At 67.7% G+C, this 18,685-nt stretch overlaps 1 protein-coding gene across 1 annotated transcript; it reads left to right on the top strand.

Annotated features, from left to right (window-relative positions):
• The first annotated feature begins 668 nt into the window (after positions 1 to 668).
• On the top strand, positions 669 to 16,755 carry IGSF9 (immunoglobulin superfamily member 9). Its single transcript, XM_065751624.1, is given in 29 exon segments — positions 669 to 731; positions 810 to 995; positions 3,543 to 3,695; positions 3,947 to 4,098; positions 4,190 to 4,307; positions 4,397 to 4,538; positions 4,648 to 4,793; positions 4,870 to 5,012; positions 5,088 to 5,228; positions 5,316 to 5,340; positions 5,343 to 5,439; positions 5,759 to 5,846; positions 5,848 to 5,902; positions 6,001 to 6,124; positions 6,212 to 6,387; positions 6,497 to 6,747; positions 6,838 to 6,922; positions 7,976 to 8,037; positions 8,039 to 8,147; positions 8,265 to 8,310; positions 8,567 to 9,153; positions 9,156 to 9,360; positions 9,362 to 9,530; positions 9,532 to 9,602; positions 9,809 to 9,954; positions 14,581 to 14,765; positions 16,145 to 16,319; positions 16,420 to 16,523; positions 16,615 to 16,755. Coding segments are annotated over 29 exon segments (4,134 nt in total). The 5' UTR covers positions 669 to 679.
• Positions 16,756 to 18,685: the final 1,930 nt, after the last annotated feature.

Raw genomic sequence — 18,685 nt, 5'->3', positions numbered from 1 at the left:
CATGCCACGCCATGGCACCCCACATCCCCTCTGTCCCACCCCACGCCCCTCATCCTCACCCCGTGCCCCCTATCCCCACCCCATACCCCTTATCCCCGTCCCGTGCCCTTTATCCCCACTCTATACCCCTTGTCGCCACCCCACACCCCTAATCCCCACATTGTACCCCTCACCCCCACCCCATGCCCCTTATTCCCACCCCATATTTACCCCCACCCTTATTCCCATACCCTTATTCCCACACCCTTTATCCCCACCCCATGCCCCTGATCCCCATCCCACAGTCCTTGTCCCCACCCCATACCCCCTTATTCCCACACCCCCTATCCGCACCCCGCCCCTCTCCCGAACTACACCTCCCATCACCCCCCGCGCCCAACTCTCTCCTCCCCTCCCCACCATCGCCCTCCGCCGGGCATCCGTTGGCATCCGTTGCCACGGCAACAAACAGTCAGAAGCCGCGCAGCTCCCAGTGGGCGTGCCCTACCCGAGCCCCTCCCACTCCCGTTGCTTTGGCGGCGACGGTGGCGGCGGAGCGGAGCGGAGCGGAGCGGGACATGAGGACGGAGAACCGGCAGCTCCCGCCGGTGCGGGGCCGTAGGAGCCCGGAGAACCCCTCCTGAGCTCCGGCGGTGGCACCCGGTGACCGGACGGAGCCTGCGGGACGGGGACCTGTGCTATGCGGTGCTGGCTCTACGCGGTCTTCCTCAGCCTGCTCGCTGGCATCGACGGTACGGAGCACCCCCCCGGGGTGGGGGAGGGGGAACGGGAGCCCGTCCCGGTGCCAACGGTTGCCCGTCCCGGTGCAGGCGGCGGGCGGAGCGGGGCCGTGGTGGGCCGCGTCGGGGACAGCGTGGTGCTGGGCTGCGATCTGCTGGGGGCACGGCCGGGCCGCCCGCCGCTCTACGTCATCGAGTGGGTGCGCGTCGGCTTCGTCCTCCCCATCTTCATCAAGTTCGGCCTCTACTCGCCCCGCGTGGACCCCGAGTACATCGGTGAGGGGGTGGGGGGGGTGGGGTCGGCGTCGCGTGGCTGATGGGGAGGGTCGGGGTGGGTGGGGGGGGGGAGGGAAGGCACGGAGCTGTTGGGTGCTGTCCCCTATGGGTCACATGGAGGGCCCAGAGCTCATGCTCTCCATCCTGTATAGGTCGCAGACCCCACGAAGGCCTCGGGACCCCGAGCTCTGTCCCCACTGTGTCCCCCGTGGGTCACAGTCCCCGTGAAGCCACTGGGTGCTGCTCCTAATGGGTCACGGTCCCCTCGAAGACCCCGAGCTCCCGTGCTGTGACCCTCATGGGGACACACCTGGACTCTGTGCCCCATGGGTCACGGTCCCCGTGAAGGCTCTGAGCCCCTGGGATCGGTCCCCATGGGTCACAGTGCCCCCCGTGGGTCACAGTCCCCACGAACACCTGGCCCCCGTCTGTGTGGGTCACAGTCAGCGTGAGAACTTTGATCCTCTGACCTCTGTCTGCTATGGGTTGTGGTCCCCACAGAGGGTCCTGAGCCCCTCACCTCTGTCCCCCCAAAGGCTCGGAGCCACTGGGTGTCGTCCCCCATGGGTCACAGTCCCCCGTGGGTCACAGTCCCCATAACAGTCTGACCTCTGTCCCCAGTGGGTTGTGGTCCCCGTAGCACTTTCAGAGCCCGTGGTTTCCATCCCCAATGGGTCACAGTCCCCACGAAGGCTCCACACCTCCGTCCCCCGTGGGTCACGGTCCCCACGGAGCCCCCGCTGCCCCGCGTGGCCCCAAGGTTGTGCGTGGGGCAGGGATTTGGCCCTTCAGCGGCTCAGCAGCGGCGCTGCCGGGATTTGGAGCCGCGGCGTGGGAGGAACGATCCCACAAGACAAGAAACCCCCCCCCCGCCCCCCCACCGGTGACAGCAAACCCTCCACACCTGCTCTCCGTGGGGCCCCACGGCTCCGGTTACCTGCAGAGCTCAGGTTTCCCTGCGTGGAGGTGGCAGACAGGGCTTGGCTGTGTCCCTTGGCTCCGTCCCCAGTGGTCCCCACGGTGTCACTGACACCCCGGGGTTGATACTGAGGTGGGGGGGGGGGACACGCACACACACCGAGCTCAGCCCGACAGCCGTGGCTCCAACATCACCCACGGAGCCCCTCGTGTCACCCGAGAGCTTTGGGGACAAGAGTGGGCTGCAGCCACCTCCGCCAAAGCCCTTTGGGGGAAATGGGGTCGTTCCTCCCCCTCCCCCCCCCCCCCGCCAGCTGCCGCCGTCCCCCCGCGGTGTCCCCTTGGCTGGGGGTGGCGGTCGCCCCATCGCGGTCACCGCGTCCCCCCCTCCCCCCCCCCCCGCGGCGGTGGCCGCCGTCCCCTTTGTGTCCCTTTGAATGGCGGTTGCCAGGCGCCGGGGGATGCCGGTGGGGACGGCGGCGGCGGTTTTGTTATCAGTGGGGGGAGGAGGAGGATGTGGGGCCGGCGCTGGGGGGGATTAGGGGGCGTCCCCTGCGCTCTGATCCGCGCCAAAGGGACCTTTGTTCGGAGCCCGCTGTTCCCAGCGCCCAGCTGGCGGCTGTGGGGCTGCCCCACGCATCCCGGCGGGGCCGTGCCCCCGTTCCCATCCCTCCCACGTCCCCATCACCTCCTGGGAAAAGCAGTTTTGGGAGAGGCTGCGGGGAACCCGGGGCTGCCCGTGGTGCGTGCTGGGTTTGCAGCTGCGTTCCCCGAACCGCTCTGTCCAGTCCTGCTGCTCCTCTTCCTCCTCCTCATCCTCGCCAGGCTCGTCTGTCCAGTGCAGCACCCACGTGGGGGACCTTGGAAGTGCCCGTGGGGGACCTGGGGGTGCCCGCAGGGGACCTTGGGGTGGAGACGCTTGTGGGGGGCCTTGGGGATGCACATGGGGGGCTGTGGGAACGCACGTGGGGTATCTTGGGGTGGGGATGCGTATGGAGGCCAGGGGGATGCTCGTGGGGACCTTGGGGATGCGTGTGGGGGGGCTTTGGGGTGGGGACACCCACGGGGGGCTGGGGGACGCACATGGGAGGGGCTTTGGGGGCACACATGGGGGGACTTGGGGGTCTCCCAGCAAAACGGATGTGATGGAGCCACCTGATGGAGTGCTGCTCCTCTGTGTCACCCACCCAGGTGATGCCCCCCACCCCCAAATATGGGGGCTGAGCAGTGGGATCCCGGGGGTCCTGCGGCGCTGGGGCGCACCCCCAGCACTGCTGAGCCCATTGCTTTCCGCACGCCTGAGCCGATTACGGCTCTGATAATAGTGCAGGGATTAGGGGGCTGTGCTCGCTCCGCTTCAGGTCCTTATCCTCCTCCTCATCCCAGGGGACGGCTCGGGGCGAGCACCCAAAACACGGGGGTGGCCCCGACCGTGGGCTCAGCGCTGCTCGGTGCCCTCAGGGCGGTGCTCGGAGCTCTCCGGACCCCCCCGGCACCGCGGGGATGAGGAGGTGCGGGGGTGGCCGGGGCTTAGAAGGGCTCCCGAGGGTGAGCAGCTGTGGGGGTGGGGGGGTTTGGGGGGCTGTGTTTGGGGGGAGGGATGGGGACCACGAGCTCCTCGTCCCGTAGGTCGCGTGCGGATCGAGGAGGGCGCGTCGCTGCGCATCGATGTGCTGCGTGCTGAGGACCAGGGCTGGTACGAGTGCCGCGTGCTCTTCCTCGACCGACCCAACGCCGGCGCCGACTTCCAGAACGGGACCTGGATCCACCTCACCGTCAACGGTAGGGATGGGGATTGGGGTGGGGGGGGTCCCGGTGCTGAGCCCGGCTCAGCGATGCTCCACCCTACGGCAGCACCCTGCACCCCTTTGTCGCCCCATTGCCCGGGTTTGTGGGGTGGGTGATCCGGGGAGGACCGCACCGCTCCCGTTGCCGTCCGCGCGGGACGGGATCCCACTGCGGACCCCTCGCCCTCAGCGCTGGGCCGTATCCTCTCCTTCCCGATGTCTCAGGGCACGTCTTTCCCTTCCCAGCACCCCCCACCTTCCTGCAGACCCCCCCGGCGTTTGTGGAGGTGCGGGACCGCGACGCTCTGAACCTCACGTGCGCGGCCGTGGGGAACCCTCAGCCCATCGTCAGCTGGAAGCGGAGCGGCCTGACCCTGCAGAGCGGGGACGGGGTGCAGGTGGGGACAACGTGAGTCGGGCTGAACGTGGGGAGGGGGTGATGGGGGGGGGGGATCCCATCCGTGGTGGCCCTAACGGGTGACGTTGCAGGTGAGGAACGGGACGCTGAGCATCGCGGCGGTGGAGCGTGCCAGCGCGGGCACCTACACGTGCCACGCGTCCAGCAAAGAGGGCACCATCACCCACACCACCCGCGTGCTCGTGCAGGGTGAGGCACCAGGGTCCCCTCGGGGTGGGGGGAGGGGCCGCATCCTCAGCCCTTAACCCCACCCCCCCCTCCCTCTCCCCCCAACGCAGGGCCGCCCGTCATCGTGGTGCCGCCGCAGAACGTCACCGTGAACGTGTCCCAAGATGCCTTCCTGGCGTGCCAGGCCGAGGCGTACCCGGGGAACCTCACCTACACCTGGTTCCAGGGCAGCACCAACGTCTTCCACCTCAGGTACAGCAATGGGACTTCGGCCCCCCCCCCACGGATCCGTGGGGCACACTTTGGGTGCGACGGGTGAGTGATGGAGGGCTTCCCCCCCATCCCCGCTGTGCCCTCACAGCCACCTCCAGGCACGGGTGCGCATCCTGGTGGACGGGAGCCTCCTCCTCCAGCGAACCACCCCGGACGACGCGGGTAAATACACCTGCATCGCCAGCAACGGGCTGTGGAAACCGCCTTCAGCCTCAGCCTTCATCACGGTGCTGTGTAAGAGCTTTGGGGTGCCCTCTGGGACCTCCGTGGGCTCCCTGACGCCTTGCTAGCACCCCGCTCGTCCCCGCAGACCCGGCGCAGGTGACCACCATGCTCCCGGAGACCCACTTGCCCAAGGGGATGCGAGGTGTCATCCGGTGCCCCTCCAGAGCCAACCCCCCGCTGCTGTCCGTCAGCTGGACGCGGGACGGGCGCCCGTTGGAGCTGGGCAAGGTACGGCCCCGTGTGCCCACCCCACAGCGTCACGGTGCCCACTTTGGCCTCACCCCGCTTCGTCCCTCGTCGCAGTTCCCCGGGTGGTCCATGAGAGCTGACGGCTCCATCGTCATCGCCACGGGGAACGACGATGCTCTGGGGGTGTACACCTGCACCCCCTACAACAGCTACGGCACCGCCGGCGCGTCCCGGCCCACCCGGGTCCTGCTCAAGGTGAGGATGAGGAGCGGGGCTGTGGATGCGGCCCCCCGTCCCGCTGTGTCCCACCGCCGTCCCCAGAGCTGCGTGTGCTTCTTCCAGGACCCCCCCACCTTCACGGTGAGTCCAAGGAGGAGTACTTCCAGGAGGTGGGACGGGAGCTGATGATCCCCTGCGCAGCCCACGGGGATCCCCCACCCACTGTCACCTGGAGGAAGGTGAGGGAGCCCAACTGGGAGCTCAGCGGGGAGGTCTGCCCTCCTGGGGTGTCCTCCCTGGGAGGAGGATGGGGATGGGGGGGGCGAGGGAGAGATGGGGTAAGGAAGCGGGGATGGCGGTGGAGATGAGGACGGAGATGGGGCAGAGAGTGGGAAATAGGGGCGAGGATAGAGATGAGGATGGAGAATGGGAGATGGGGGTGAGGGTGGAGGTGGGGATGGGGATGAGGATGGAGATGGGGCAGAGAGTGGGAATAGCCGTGAGGATGGGAGGGGGGATGGGACGGTCACCACTGTCAGCGTGTCCCTGCCACGCAGGTGGGGCAGCACAGGGCAGAGAGGTGCCCAGGTGGATGGGAACAGCAGCCTCATCCTCCACCCACTCCTCAAGGAGCAGCACGGGCTGTGGGAGTGCAACGGCCACCAACGCGGTGGCCAGCGTCAGCACGGCCACCACCGTCTACGTGCTGGGTGAGCGGGGCGGGCATCGCCCACGGGTGCGGGTGGGGCACAAGGGCCACGCTTTGGTGCTCCAACCTGCACGGCCTTCCCTCCGCCCTCGTCCCCAGGAACCAGTCCTCACGCTGTCACCAACGTCTCCGTGCTCCCGCTCCCGCTGGCGGCCAACATCTCCTGGCAGCCCGGCTTTGATGGAGGCTACTTCCAGAGGTTCAGCGTCTGGTACATGCCGCTGTCAGTCCCGTCCTCCCCCCCCGCCCCGGTGACACTGCCCCCTCCCGTCCCTCAGCTGTGGCTCAGGGCTCCGTGTCCCCCACGCAGGGTGAAGCACCCGCCCCGTGCCCACTATAACTGGGTGTCGCTGGCGGTGCCGCCGGGGGCTCAGCACCTTTTGGTGGAGAACTTGCAGCCAGACACGAGCTACCAGTTCAGCGTGCTGGCTCAGAACAAGCTGGGCAGCGGTCCCTTCAGCCAGATCATCACCTCCGTGCCCAGGGGTGAGAGCAGACCACGCAACACCCCCAAACCCCCCCCCTAAAAGACAACAAGCCCCCTCTTTCCACCCCATCCTCAGCCACCCCCCGCCAACATCCCCTTTCTCCCCAGGCTTCCCAGTGACCACAGTGCCTCCGGAGCCGCCGGCCGTCACCGTCCACATCCTCCTGTCCCCACCACGGGCTCTGAGCGCCAACAGAACGGCGCGGGGGGTCCTGCTGTGCTGGCAGCCCCCAGCACAGCTCTCGGTGCCGCTGAGCGGTTACGCGTTGGAGCTGCGGCAGGATCGGGGCGGTTGGGAGGTGCTGGAGCGCTCCATCCCCGGCACCGAGAGCCAGGTGCTGGTGCCGGGGCTCATCAAGGTGAGGGTCTGCGTGGTGGGCGGGGGTCTCGCTGGGAAGGGGATGAGGTAAATAGGGGGTGACTGTGCTCTGCCCCTCTTCCCACCCCAGGACGCCTTCTATGAGTTCCGCCTGGTGGCCTTCGCTGGTAGCTACATCAGCGACCCCAGCAACACGGTGAACGTCTCCACGGCAGGTGAGGGCTGCTCCCACCCCCTGCCCCCAGCCAGGAAACGTGGAATGATGGAATGGCTTCGGGTCGGAAGAGATTTCTGAGATCATCTGGGCCCAAGCTCCTGCTGTAGGCAGGGACATCTCCCACTAGAACAGGTTGCTCTGAGCCCCATCCAGCACGGCCTTGATCACCTCCAATAGTGGTTGGGTTGGAAAGGTCCTCACAGATCCCAGAGACATGGAACGGTTGGGTTGGGTTGGGTTGGGAAGGTCCTTACAGATCTCAGAGACATGGAACCAGTTGGGTTGGGTTGGGTTGGGAAGATCTTAAAAGGTCCCAAAGACATGGAAAGGGTTGATTTGGGTTGGGTTGGAAAGGTCCTTACAGATCCCAGAGACATGGAACGTTTGGGTTGGGTTGGGTTGGGTTGGGTTGGGTTGGGTTGGGAAGGTCCTTACAGATCCCAGAGACATGGAACGTTTGGGTTGGGTTGGTTTGGGTTGGGTTGGGTTGGAAAGGTCCTTACAGATCCCAGAGACATGGAACAGTTGGGTTGGGTTGGGAAGATCTTAAAAGGTCTCAAAGACATGGAAAGGGTTGATTTGGGTTGGGTTGGAAAGGTCCTTACAGATCCCAGAGACATGGAATTGTTGATTTGGATTGGGAAAGTCCTTACAGGTCCCAGAGATACAGAGTAATTGGGTTGGATTGGGTTGGAAGATACAAAAAGGTCCCAGAGACATGAAGGGTTGGTTTAGGTTGGGTTGGAAAGGTCCTTACAGATCTCAGAGACATGGAAGGGTTGGGTTGGGTTGGGTTGGGTTGGGTTGGGTTGGAAAGGTCCTTACAGATCGCAGAGCCACAGAATGGTAGAAGGGGTCGGATTGGCAGAGAGTGCAGGGACTTTGCATTCACCCCACTGAGAAATAAGTCCTTGCACCCAGGCCCTTCCCCCAGCAGCACATCCTGCTTCTCTTTTCCTGCCTGATCCGAGGGAGCCCCCCGTGTTTTGCCATCCGGGGGGTGCCGGGCGGTGCTGACCCACCCCATGTCCCCCCGCCCCCCCCGATGCAGGGATGGAGGTGTACCCGTCCCGCACGCAGCTCCGCGAGCTGCTCCCGCAGCCGGTGTTGGCCGGGGGTGATCGGAGGGATCTGCTTCCTCAGCGTGGCCATCATCTTCAGCACCATGGCCGCGTGCATCATGAACCGACGGCGTGCGGCACGCGTCCGGAAACGACAGCAAGGTAAGGAGCTGGGGGGGGTGGGGGGGGTCCGGGTCTGGGGGTGTGCCGCTGTCATCTCATCGCTGTTGCCGTGCTCGCCGTGTGATCCCCCCCCGTTGTGTTTTCATGGCTTTCCAGATCCACCGCTTGTGTTCTCCCCCAGCAAGAAGCCCCCACCTGCGCAGTAAGTCGCGCCCCACATCTCGCTGTGCTCTTCTCCCCCCTCCCCCCACCTCCATCATCGTTGGGTTTGGGGCGGGGGTCGGGCTCGGGGTACCACCCTTGGGTGCTCTGCTTTTTCTCCCCCCGCTGCGGGTTTCAGCATGGCACGGAGCTCAGCAGCACCGTTGGGATTCCCAACTGTGAGCCCCCCCACACCCCCAAATAACGGGGGGTGCATCGGACGCTCCGACCGCAGCGATCCCGTTTTCCCTTTGCAGCCCTTCTCACGCCTCTGATAGCCCCCCCAGCACGGCCAAGCTGAAGCTGCAGCCCTCCCCGTGCCCCAGCCTGCGCCGGGCTCTGCTGTGGGGCGAGAAGGCGGGCACCAGTTTGGGGCTGAGCATCGCGGGGGGGTCCGGCGCCGGATTCGCCCTCTACGAGAGCCACGTCGGGGAGCACGTCCCCTGGAGCGCATCCGCCGCGGCCCCGACGGCCCGCTTCGTGGTGGAGACCTCCGAGAGCACCCCCACGCGCCGGGACCCCCCCCACTCTGTGCACCGCCACGAGACGGAGCCCATCCTCCACGAGGAAGTGGCGTTACGCCCTCGCCCCCCCGGGGAACCCCCCCCCTCTCCTCCGGCCGCCGTCGGGGCCGCTATTTCGGGTGCGGCGACGGAGGCTCCGCTCTGTGCGTCGTGGACGTCAGCCCCCGTGGCCTCCGCCGTCACTCTGCCTTACAGCCCCGCCCCCCCCTGCGACCGCTGGGACTCGCTGCCCCCCCGGGGCACCCCCCCAGACTGCAGTACCCCGCGGAGGACCGCGTCCCCCCCGCCCCAAAGCGGCATCCTGCAGTACCTCAGCCTGCCTTCTTCAAGGAGATGTGCGTGGACGGGGACTGGCCCCCCCCCGAGGAACCGCCGCAGCCCCCCCCAGCAGCAACCCGGGGGGGGCCAGGACTGCACGGTGCCATGTGCCAAGCTGCCCCCGGACCCCACCCTCCTGCAGCCCCCCAAGGTGCCGCTGGGCCCCGTTTTAAAGCCTCGCTGCCCGGCCCCCCAGTTTGGTCGACCCCCCCGGAACCGACCCGCCGCGGCCCCCCCCATGGACAAGACTGAAAGCAGGGACGTGCCCCCCCCCGAGAAATTGCCCCGGGGCAGCCTGACCAGCCAGAGCAGCGGCCGCGGCAGCGCGTCCTTCCTGCGGCCCCCCTCCCTCGCGCCGTCCCTGGGGGGGGCCGGGATTTGGGACCCCCCCGGGGGATGAGGGCAGCTGGAAAGTGGGCACCGAGCCGCCCCCCAGCGTGGGGGGGAAGAGGTGAGGATGGGGACAGTGGGGGGGGGGGGGGTAAGGTGGTGGCGTTTGGGGACGGGGATGTGGGGGGACACCTGGGGATGGGGACAGCACAGGGATGATGGTGGCACGCGGGGATCCTTGGGATGGGGCCGCAGTGGCAGCCGGGGGAGGGGACCAGGAGGTGACCCCCCCCCCCCCCCCCCCCCCCCCGACTGCTGTCCCCGCAGGAGGGACACGTCGGTGGACGAGAGCTACGAGTGGGACGCGGAGGTGACGTTGGCCACCGACCTTCTGGCCGCCCTACAGCTGTACCGCGCCGCGGAGCCCCCCCGGCCCCTCTCCACCATCGCCCTCCGGGACCTCGAGCGACAAAGTGAGTGTGTGTCCCCCCCCCCCCCGTCCCCCCCCACACAGGGGTGCCCTCGGGGTCCCCAACAGTGGTGACAAACCCCCCCGCCCCTCCCCCAGAGCCCGGTGGCGGCGGCTCCACGCCGTGACCTCGGGTGTCGGCGGAGGCGTTGGTGGCAGCGGGGTGGACCCCCCCAGCACGGGCGTCACAGGGAGGGGGCCCAGCAACGGCGGAGGCAGCGGACGGGGGGGGGACGTGGGGGCTGCGGTGAGCGCTGTGAGCTGGCCACACTGCTCTAGGGCGGCTCTGGAGGATGGGGGGTGTCCGCTTCCCCCCCCCCCCCCCCCTCCCCTCAGTGCTCTAGGGGTTATGGGGTGCGGGGGGGGGGGGGGGTCCTCTCAGCCCCAGCAGTTTCCTCTGTGTTGGGTGGGGGGGGGGGGGGTGGAATAAAGAGATGTGATGTCAGAGCGGGTGCTGTGCTCCCAAACCCCCCATGCTGCCCCCCCACCCTATAACGCACTGGGGCCTGGATCCCCCATCGCCCCCTCCCAGCACTTTCCATCCTCCCCCCCCCCCCAACTCCTCCATCATTCCTTCCACCCCCTATTCCCATTGCCCCCCCCCATGGTACTCTCCATCCCCATCATCCAGTCCCCATTGCCTCCCATCACCCCCCCATTCCCCGTCCTCACATTCACTCCTCTGCCCCCCCCCCCTATTGCCCCCCCATATCCTATTGCCCCCCCCCCATTCCCATTCCCCCATCTCCCTACACCTACTGTGCCCCCCATCGTCCCCTTCCGCTGCCCCTCCCCATATTCTCTTAGTTCCGCTGTGCCCCCCCCGCCTCTGTAGGGCCGTCCCATAACACCCCCCCCCCCCCCAACAGCTGCCCCGGGCGGGGCGGGGGCGGAGGGGCGTGGCCAGAGGCGGAGGGGCGTGGGTCTGCGCGGATGTGGGCGTGATCTGCGTGCCGCGTTCCCTTATATGGTCAAAGCGCGGGAGCGCGTCACGGTGGGCGGGGCCAAGGAGCGCGCGACGTCAGCGCCGGGGGTCGGGGGGTTCCGGGGTTATGGACGGGGGGGTCACCACGGGGTGATGTCCCCACTGTGTCCCCGTGTCACCCCCCAAAAGTGCCGTCACCCCCCCATCCCCTGTCCTGGGTGCTGTCCCCTCTCCGTGTCCCCCTCCCCCCACCCGCCGTGCTGTCCCGGGGGGGGTCCCATCCCAGGCTCACCCCCCCCCCACCCCACAACGCCTTTCCCCATCTGCCCATCCTCCATCCGTGTCATCCATGTCCCTTACTCCCCCTCTCATGTCACCCTGGGGCTGATGCCCCCCCCCACTCTCTGTGCCACCCCTCTGTCCCCATCGCCCCTCTCTGTAACCCCCCCGTGTTACTCCAGTGATTTCCCCCCCCCCCACCCCGGGGTTGCCCTCATCCTATGGGTCACCACGTGCCACTTCCTACCCCTGTCCCCCCCCCCCCATCACCACAGCTGTCACTCTCAGCACCGGAAACCCCTGGGGGGCGGCGTGGGTGGGGGGGAATCCCCAGGGACACCCACCCCCCCCAGGGGGGCACCGGGCCACGTGGCACCTCTGGGTGTCACCAAATAGGGGAGGGGGGGGTGACACCGCCGGGCCGGGGTCCCCTCCTCGCCACCATCCGTGTGACACCGTTCCCCATGGGGGGGGGGAGGGGGTGGGGGGGGGGGGTTGGTGGGGGTGGGGACGGCGTTGTGGAGGAGGCGGCGGTGGCCTCGTGCCCGAGGTTGTGTTTGTTGTTTTGATGGCGCTCCCCATGGAGACGGCGTTTGGGTGACTGCCACCGGCCCTCCCCACCCATGGGGACAAGGCCAGGGTTGGGGACACTGCGGCTCTGCACCCCCCCCCCCCCCCGTCCCTCCCCCGCCCCCCCTTCACCATATCCCCCCGCCCCCCATGGGTCCCCATCCCCCTTTCCCGCCGTGTCCCCATGTCACCATCACGGCCACCCCATCCCCCCATGCACCCTTCCCCCCCCCCCCACCCCTTTACCCCCCCCCCCCACGGCCACCGCAGCCATTGTGTCCCCGTCCCCACCACAGCCACCTCCTCCATACCACCATGGCCACCACAACCCCCCCTCCCCCCTGTCCCCTTTGCCCCCCCCCCCACCACTACCAAAGCCACCACCCCATCCACGCCCCCCCCATCCCCACTGCATCCTCTCCATGGTCACCTCACCCCCCCGTGCCCCCCCCTCCTTAGCACCGCAGTCCCCATCGCACCCCCACGTCCCCCCCCCTCCCCCCCCCGGTCCCGTTCTCCCCAGTCCCGGCGGTGCGGGTCCGCCCCGGGGTCGGGCGGTGCCGGGGCCGCCCCCTCCGCGGTGACATCAGCCGTGAAAAGGGCGCGGGCGGCGGAATCCGCCACTGCGGGACCGCACCGGGACCGGGATCGGCACCGCAGGTACCGAACGGGGCGGGGGGGGCACCGGGCACCGCCCGTGGGGTGGGAGCGGGGGTGGGCACCGGGGAAGGAGGGGGCAAGAAAAGGGGGACGGGGAGGGGTGGGCACCGGGATGGGGTCGTCCGGGATGGAGTTCCCCCCCCCCCCCCCACCCCCCCCCCCCCCCCCCCCCGGTTCGGACGCCGCAGTTCTGTCCCGTAACGGCGGTCCCGCAGAGTCCGGAGCCGCCCCCCCCCGCACCGCCGCGGGTAACGGCACCGCGCCCGGAACGGCAGCGGGAGCGGCGATGGGGCGCGGCTTCCGGCCCACAGCCCCGGGGGGGGGGAGCGGCTGGCCCCGGGCTGCGGCCGTCGGAGCGGGGCTGAGCCCCCCCCGGGCCCCGCTGCCCTCTGCCCGGGGGTGCCCGGTTCCCCCCCGCCCCCCCCCCCCCGGATCCCCGTTGTCCCCATCCCTTTGGGGTGCTGTCCCCGTTTGCCCCCCCCCCCGTGGTGGCTGTGGGTCACGTCCCCTCCTCACTGCTGCCCATGGGGTCTGTGCAGCTCCTGTGTCCCCTGCGACCCCCCCCCCCCTCCCGGGCACTCCGGGTCCTGGGGGACCACCCCAACCCCCCCCCCTCCCCCCATGATGGCACTGGGAGCCCCAGTGGCACTCGGCGATGTGGGGTGACCCTAGGTTTGAAGTGTTTCGGGATACCCTGGTGATGTTGGGGTGGCTTCGGGGTACCCCGGAGGTGCTGGGGGGTCCCCGGTGGTATTGGGGTGACCTCAAGGTGCCCTCGGGGGTACTTCAGTGGTGTTGGGACACCTTGGGGTGACCTCAAGCTTGGGGTGACCTCGGGGTGTTGGGGTGATCCCGGGGACGTTGGATGCCCAAGCCACGCTGGGGGGGTGACCTCAAGGGCGACAATGGGGTCCCCACACCTTTGGGACACTGTGCAGTGGGGTGCTGGTTAAACCCCGCCATATATCCCCCCCTCCCAATAGGAGTAGGGCCTGACCCACAGCCCCACGTCCCTATAGGGCACCGGGAGCGGGTGGCACTGGGATGCTGTCACCCGGCCCTGGGGACCACCGGGCCCCCACACGCCCCATAGCACCCGGCGGGACCGGGGCCGGGCGCCGTTCCCGGGACGTGTGGGGCTGTTGGGGTTTGTGGTGTGGGGCTCCCGGGGCCGCTCCCGGATCTGGCGCCGATCCCATACAAACGGGTGCACTCCGCAAACACACAGAGAGCGAATGCCAGAAGTGTGAGCTGAAGGGGGGGGGTTAGGGTTGGGATTTAGGGTCAGGTTTGGGGTCGGTTTGGTTTAGGGTTGGGGTTTGGGGTTGGGGGTTCAGTTTGGGGTGGGTGGTTTGGTTTAGGGTTGGGGTTTGGGTTAGGGTTGGTTCAGGGTTAGGGTTGGGGGTTCAGTTTAGGGTTGGGGTTGGTTTGGTTTAGGGTTGGGTTCGGGTTAGGTTGGGGGTGCAGTTCAGGGTTAGGGTTGGGGGTTTGGTTTAGGGTTGGGGTTCGGGGTTAGGGTTGGGGGTTCAGTTTAGGGGTGGGGATTCAGTTTAGGGTTTGGGGTTAGTTGTTTGGGGTTATGGTTGGGGGTGCAGTTCAGGGTTAGGGTTGGGGGTTCAGTTTAGAGTTGGGGTTGGTTTGGTTAGGGTTGGGGTTTGGGGTTAGGGTTGGGGGTTCAGTTTAGGGTTGGGTTGGTTTTGGTTTAGGGTTGGGGTTTGGGGTTAGGGTTGGGGGTGCAGTGCAGGGCTGGGTTTGGGATTGCGTTTTGGGGTTAGAGATGTGTGGTTGGGGTTAAGGTTGGCTGTGGATTGGTGTTTTGGGGTTTAGGGTTGGGCGGGCACGGTGCGGTGCTGCCTAAGGGATGGCAGCGTGGGGGGGGGGGGACCCCAAATGGACCTTTGCATGGGGTTGGGGTTGAAATCAGCGCTGTGCTCTGGGTTAGGTTGAGGTTCGGGTTATTTGGGGTGGGGTTGGGGTTGAAAGCAGGGCTGTAGCTCTGGGTTAGGTTCGGATTATTTGGGGTGGGGTTGGGTGGGCACAGCGTCGCTGTCGTTGGGATGGTAAAAGCGTGCGGGGCCGACGAGAGAGGAGAAAAACCCCAATGGCACCCCCGTGGCAGCGGGCAGGAAGCGGGCAGCGCCTGGCACGGGCGATAAGAGCCCAGCGGACGATGGGTGACACGGGGTGCCCCCACAGGCATGGCCAACCGGGGACCCTCGTACGGGCTGAGCCGGGAGGTGCAGCAGAAGATCGACCGGCAGTACGACCCCGAGCTGGAGCAGCTCTTGGTGCGCTGGATGGTGGGGGCAGTGTGGAGGGAGGACGTCCCCCAACCCGCGCCCGGGCGCGATGGCTTCCAGCAGTGGCTCAAGGATGGCACCGTGAGTCCTTGAAGGGAACGTGGGGACCGTGGGGGGGGGGCTGTGGGGTCACCTCACTTGATGGTGAGAGGGGTTGAGGGGCGGGGTGTCCCCACTTCTGGTGGTGGGGAGGTTGCGGGGGCACCTCGCGTGGTATTGGGGTCATGGTGGTCTCTTTGGAGTGGTCCTGGTGCCACCACTTTGGGGTCTCACGGTGCCACCACTTTGAGGTGTCCCCCCACCCGACATTGGGGTCCTCACGGTGCCACCACTTTGGGGTCTCACGGTGTCCCCCCACCCGACATTGGGTCCTCACGGTGCCGACACTTTGGGTCTCATTGTGTCCCCTCACCCAACATTTGGGGTCCTCACGGTGCCACCACTTTGGGGTCTTACAGTGTCCCCCCACCCAACATTGGGGTCCTCACAGTGCTGACATTTTGGGGTCCTCACGGGTGCCACCACTTTGGGGTCTTACAGTGTCCCCCACCCAACATTGGGGTCCTCACAGTGCCACCACTTTGGGGTCCTCACGGTGCCACCACTTTGGGTCTCACGGTGTCCCCCCACCCAACATTGGGGTCCTCATGGTGCCACCACTTTGGGGTCTTACAGTGTCCCCCCACCCAACATTGGGGTCCTCACGGTGCCAACACTTTGGGGTCTCACAGTGTCCCCCCACCCAACATTGGGGTCCCTCACAATGCCGACACTTTGGGGTCTCACAGTGTCCCCCCACCCAACATTGGGTCCTCACGGTGCCACCACTTTGGGGTCTCACAGTGTCCCCCCACCCAACATTGGGGTCCTCACGGTGCCACCACTTTGGGGTCTCAACGGTGTCCCTCCACCCAACATTGGGGTCCTCACGGTGCCACCACTTTGGGGTCCTCACGGTGCCACCTCTTTGGGGTCTTACAATGTCCCCCCACCCAACATTGGGGTCCTCACGGTGTCCCCCCCACCCAACACTGGGGTCCTCACGGTGCCACCACTTTGGGGTCTCACAGTGTCCCCCCACCCAACATTGGGGTCCTCACGGTGTCCCCCCACCCAACATTGGGGTCCTCACAGTGCTGACACTTTGGGGTCTCACGGTGTCCCCCACCTCAACATTGGGGTCCTCACGGTGTCCCCCCACCCAACATTGGGGTCCTCACAGTGCCACCACTTTGGGGTCTCACGGGTGTCCCCCCACACCAACATTGGGGTCCTCATGGTGCCACCACTTTGGGGTCTCACGGTGTCCCCCCCACCCAACATTGGGGTCCTCATGGTGCCACCACTTTGGGGTCTCACGGTGTCCCCCCACCCAACATTGGGGTCCTCACGGTGCCACCACTTTGGGGTCTCACGGCGTCCCCCCAGCCCGCCCCCTTTCCATCCCACGCTGCCTCCAGGTCCTGTGCCGCCTCATCAACAGCCTGTACCCGCGGGGCCAGGCGCCCGTGGCCAAGATCCAGGCGTCCTCCATGGCGTTCCGGCAGATGGAGCAGATCTCCCAGTTCCTGCAGGCGGCCGAGCGCTACGGCATCGCCGCCACCGACATCTTCCAGACCGTGGATCTGTGGGAAGGTGAAGAGGGGGATGGGGGGGTGACGCCGAGATGTGTGTCCCCCCAACCCCGGGGTTTGGTGGGGGGGTGGGGGGTGACACCGCGTTGGTGCCGGCGCAGGGAAGAACATGGCGTGCGTGCAGAGGACGCTGATGAACCTGGGCAGCTTGGCGGTGGCCAAAGGCGACGGGCTCTTCGTGGGTGACCCCAACTGGGTTCCCCAAGTAGGTGATACGGGAGAGGAAAGGGGGGGGGACGGACGGACGGGGGGGGGGGGGACGTCGTGGGGTGACCCCCCGTGGTGGTGGCCCGTAGAAATCGCAGGAGAACCGCCGCGTCTTCTCGGAGGACAAACTGAAGGAGGGGCAGAGCGTCATCGGGCTGCAGATGGCACCAAACCGCGGCGCGTCGCAGGCGGGCATGACCGGCTACGGGATGCCCCGGCAGATCCTCTGAGCCCCCTCCTCCCAACCCCAAAGCTTCCGTGGGGCTGGGGGGGGGCGGGGAGGAAGGGGGACCCCAAAGCGCATCGCTTCCCCTCCCCCCCCCCCCCCACAACTGTGGACCACCCCATGGAGCCCTCTGTGGACCAACCGGGGCTGTGCCCGCCCCCCCCCCACCCCCCACCCCCCAGGACCAAAATCTGTGGGTTTTTTTTATAATTATTATTTTGTCTCCACTTCTCTCCCCGTCCCAACACCGCTGTGCCTTGGGGGGGCCGTGCTGGGGAGAGCCCCCCCCAACGGCTCTCAGCCAATAAATGCCCCCTTCTTGTTTACACGGACTGAGAGTGGGGGGACCGGGGGGGGGGGGGGGGGGGGGGGTCGGATGGGGGGGGGCCATCCTCCCAGGTGTGGGTGGGGCGCAGTGGCTTTTGGGGTGGGTGAGGGGCACAGGGGGTCAGGGGTGGGGGCATTCACCCCATGGTGGGGTCCGGAGATAATGAGGGGGAACAGGGGATGACCCCTCCCCCCCCCAACCCCCCCCCCCCACCACCACCACCACCCCCACCCTGGGGTCTCCATCAGAGGGGGTGCTCACGTGGAGGGGCGGGGCTCGTGGTAGAGGGCGGGGCTTGCGGGGCGGGTGAGGCCATGCTGAAGCCCACGTGGGTGGGGGGAGGCGGGGACGCGCGTGGATGGGACACGCTGGGACGCGCTTGTAGGATGACCGCTGGGGAATGAGGCGCTCAAACGCGGGGACACGGCTGTGGGCACGCGGAGAGGGAGACGGGAGGGCACAGCTGGTGACAAACAGGAAGGGGACGCGAGTGGGGACGCGCGGGGCGAAGGACAGAAGGGCACAGATGGAGCCACGCGTGGAAGGGACACCGCCGGAACCACGCGGGCGCAGCCGGGGCCCTACACCTCCCAGCGACCATAGAGTCGGCTCCGGGCTGCCTAGAGCGGCCGCTCCGCGCTGGCCCCGCCCCCGCGCGTCGCGTTACTATGGGAACGGAGCCGGAGCGGGATGGTGAGCGCAGCCCGGCTCGGCACGGCATCCCCGGGACCCCCCGGGACCACCACCGCTAACCCCCCCCCTCCCTCCCGACTCCCCGCAGCCCTCCAACCGCTACCGGAGACGGGCACAGGGCACCGAGGTGGACGAGACCCTCTTTGGGGTAAGGGAGGGGGCAGTGGGGCTCTGCCCCCCCTCCTTGGGTCTGGAAACACCCCCCCCCACACACACACACCCAAGTCTGTGGGTCAGAGACCCCCCTGCCATTTTGGGGTTGGCTTCAGGGAGAGCCTCTGTTGTGAACTATGGGGGGGGGGGGGGGGACCACACACACGCTGCCGCTGACCCCATCACCGCGTCCCCCCTCCCCCACCCGCTGCCTATGGCCCCGCAGCGCTTTATGGCACCCAACGCCCTTCAGGTCCAAGGCCGCCACGGTGGGTGCCGCCCCCGCGTCCCCCCATCCCCCCCACCCCATTGGGATCCCCATGGAGGTTCCCCCCCCCGCCCCCATCCCAACCCCCCCCACTCCTTTTGTGTGTGGGGGGGAGGGGATGGGGGAGGAAGGAGCGACATCACCGCCATCGCCTCCGCTCTGAGCTCCGTCCCGGGGCGGTTCTCCACGCGCCGTTATCGCGGTGTCCATCGGCGTGACAGCACTCCCGCAATCATTAACGGGGCTCCTGGGCGCGGATCCCGTCCCGTTCTCCTCGAACGGCCGCCCGTTATCTGTTGGCACACCGGTGCCGGTGCCCCGGCCCTGTAATTACACACACGCAGCTGATAACGGTGGACGGCTGAGAAACGCACCCCGAGGGCAGCGAACCGCCCCGCCCTGCCCGGCCCACGGCGGGCGCTGCCCGGCCCCACGGCGTGCTGTGGGGTGGGCGTGGGGCCGGGGCTGCGGGCGGGTGCTGAGCTGCAGATT

The sequence above is a fragment of the Cyrtonyx montezumae genome, unplaced genomic scaffold (assembly GCF_038088225.1).
Source record: "Cyrtonyx montezumae isolate F1298 unplaced genomic scaffold, pur_monq_1.0 scaffold_76, whole genome shotgun sequence".
NCBI classification, from domain to species: Eukaryota; Metazoa; Chordata; class Aves; order Galliformes; family Odontophoridae; genus Cyrtonyx; species Cyrtonyx montezumae.
This window is presented reverse-complemented; position numbering and strand designations above follow the sequence as displayed.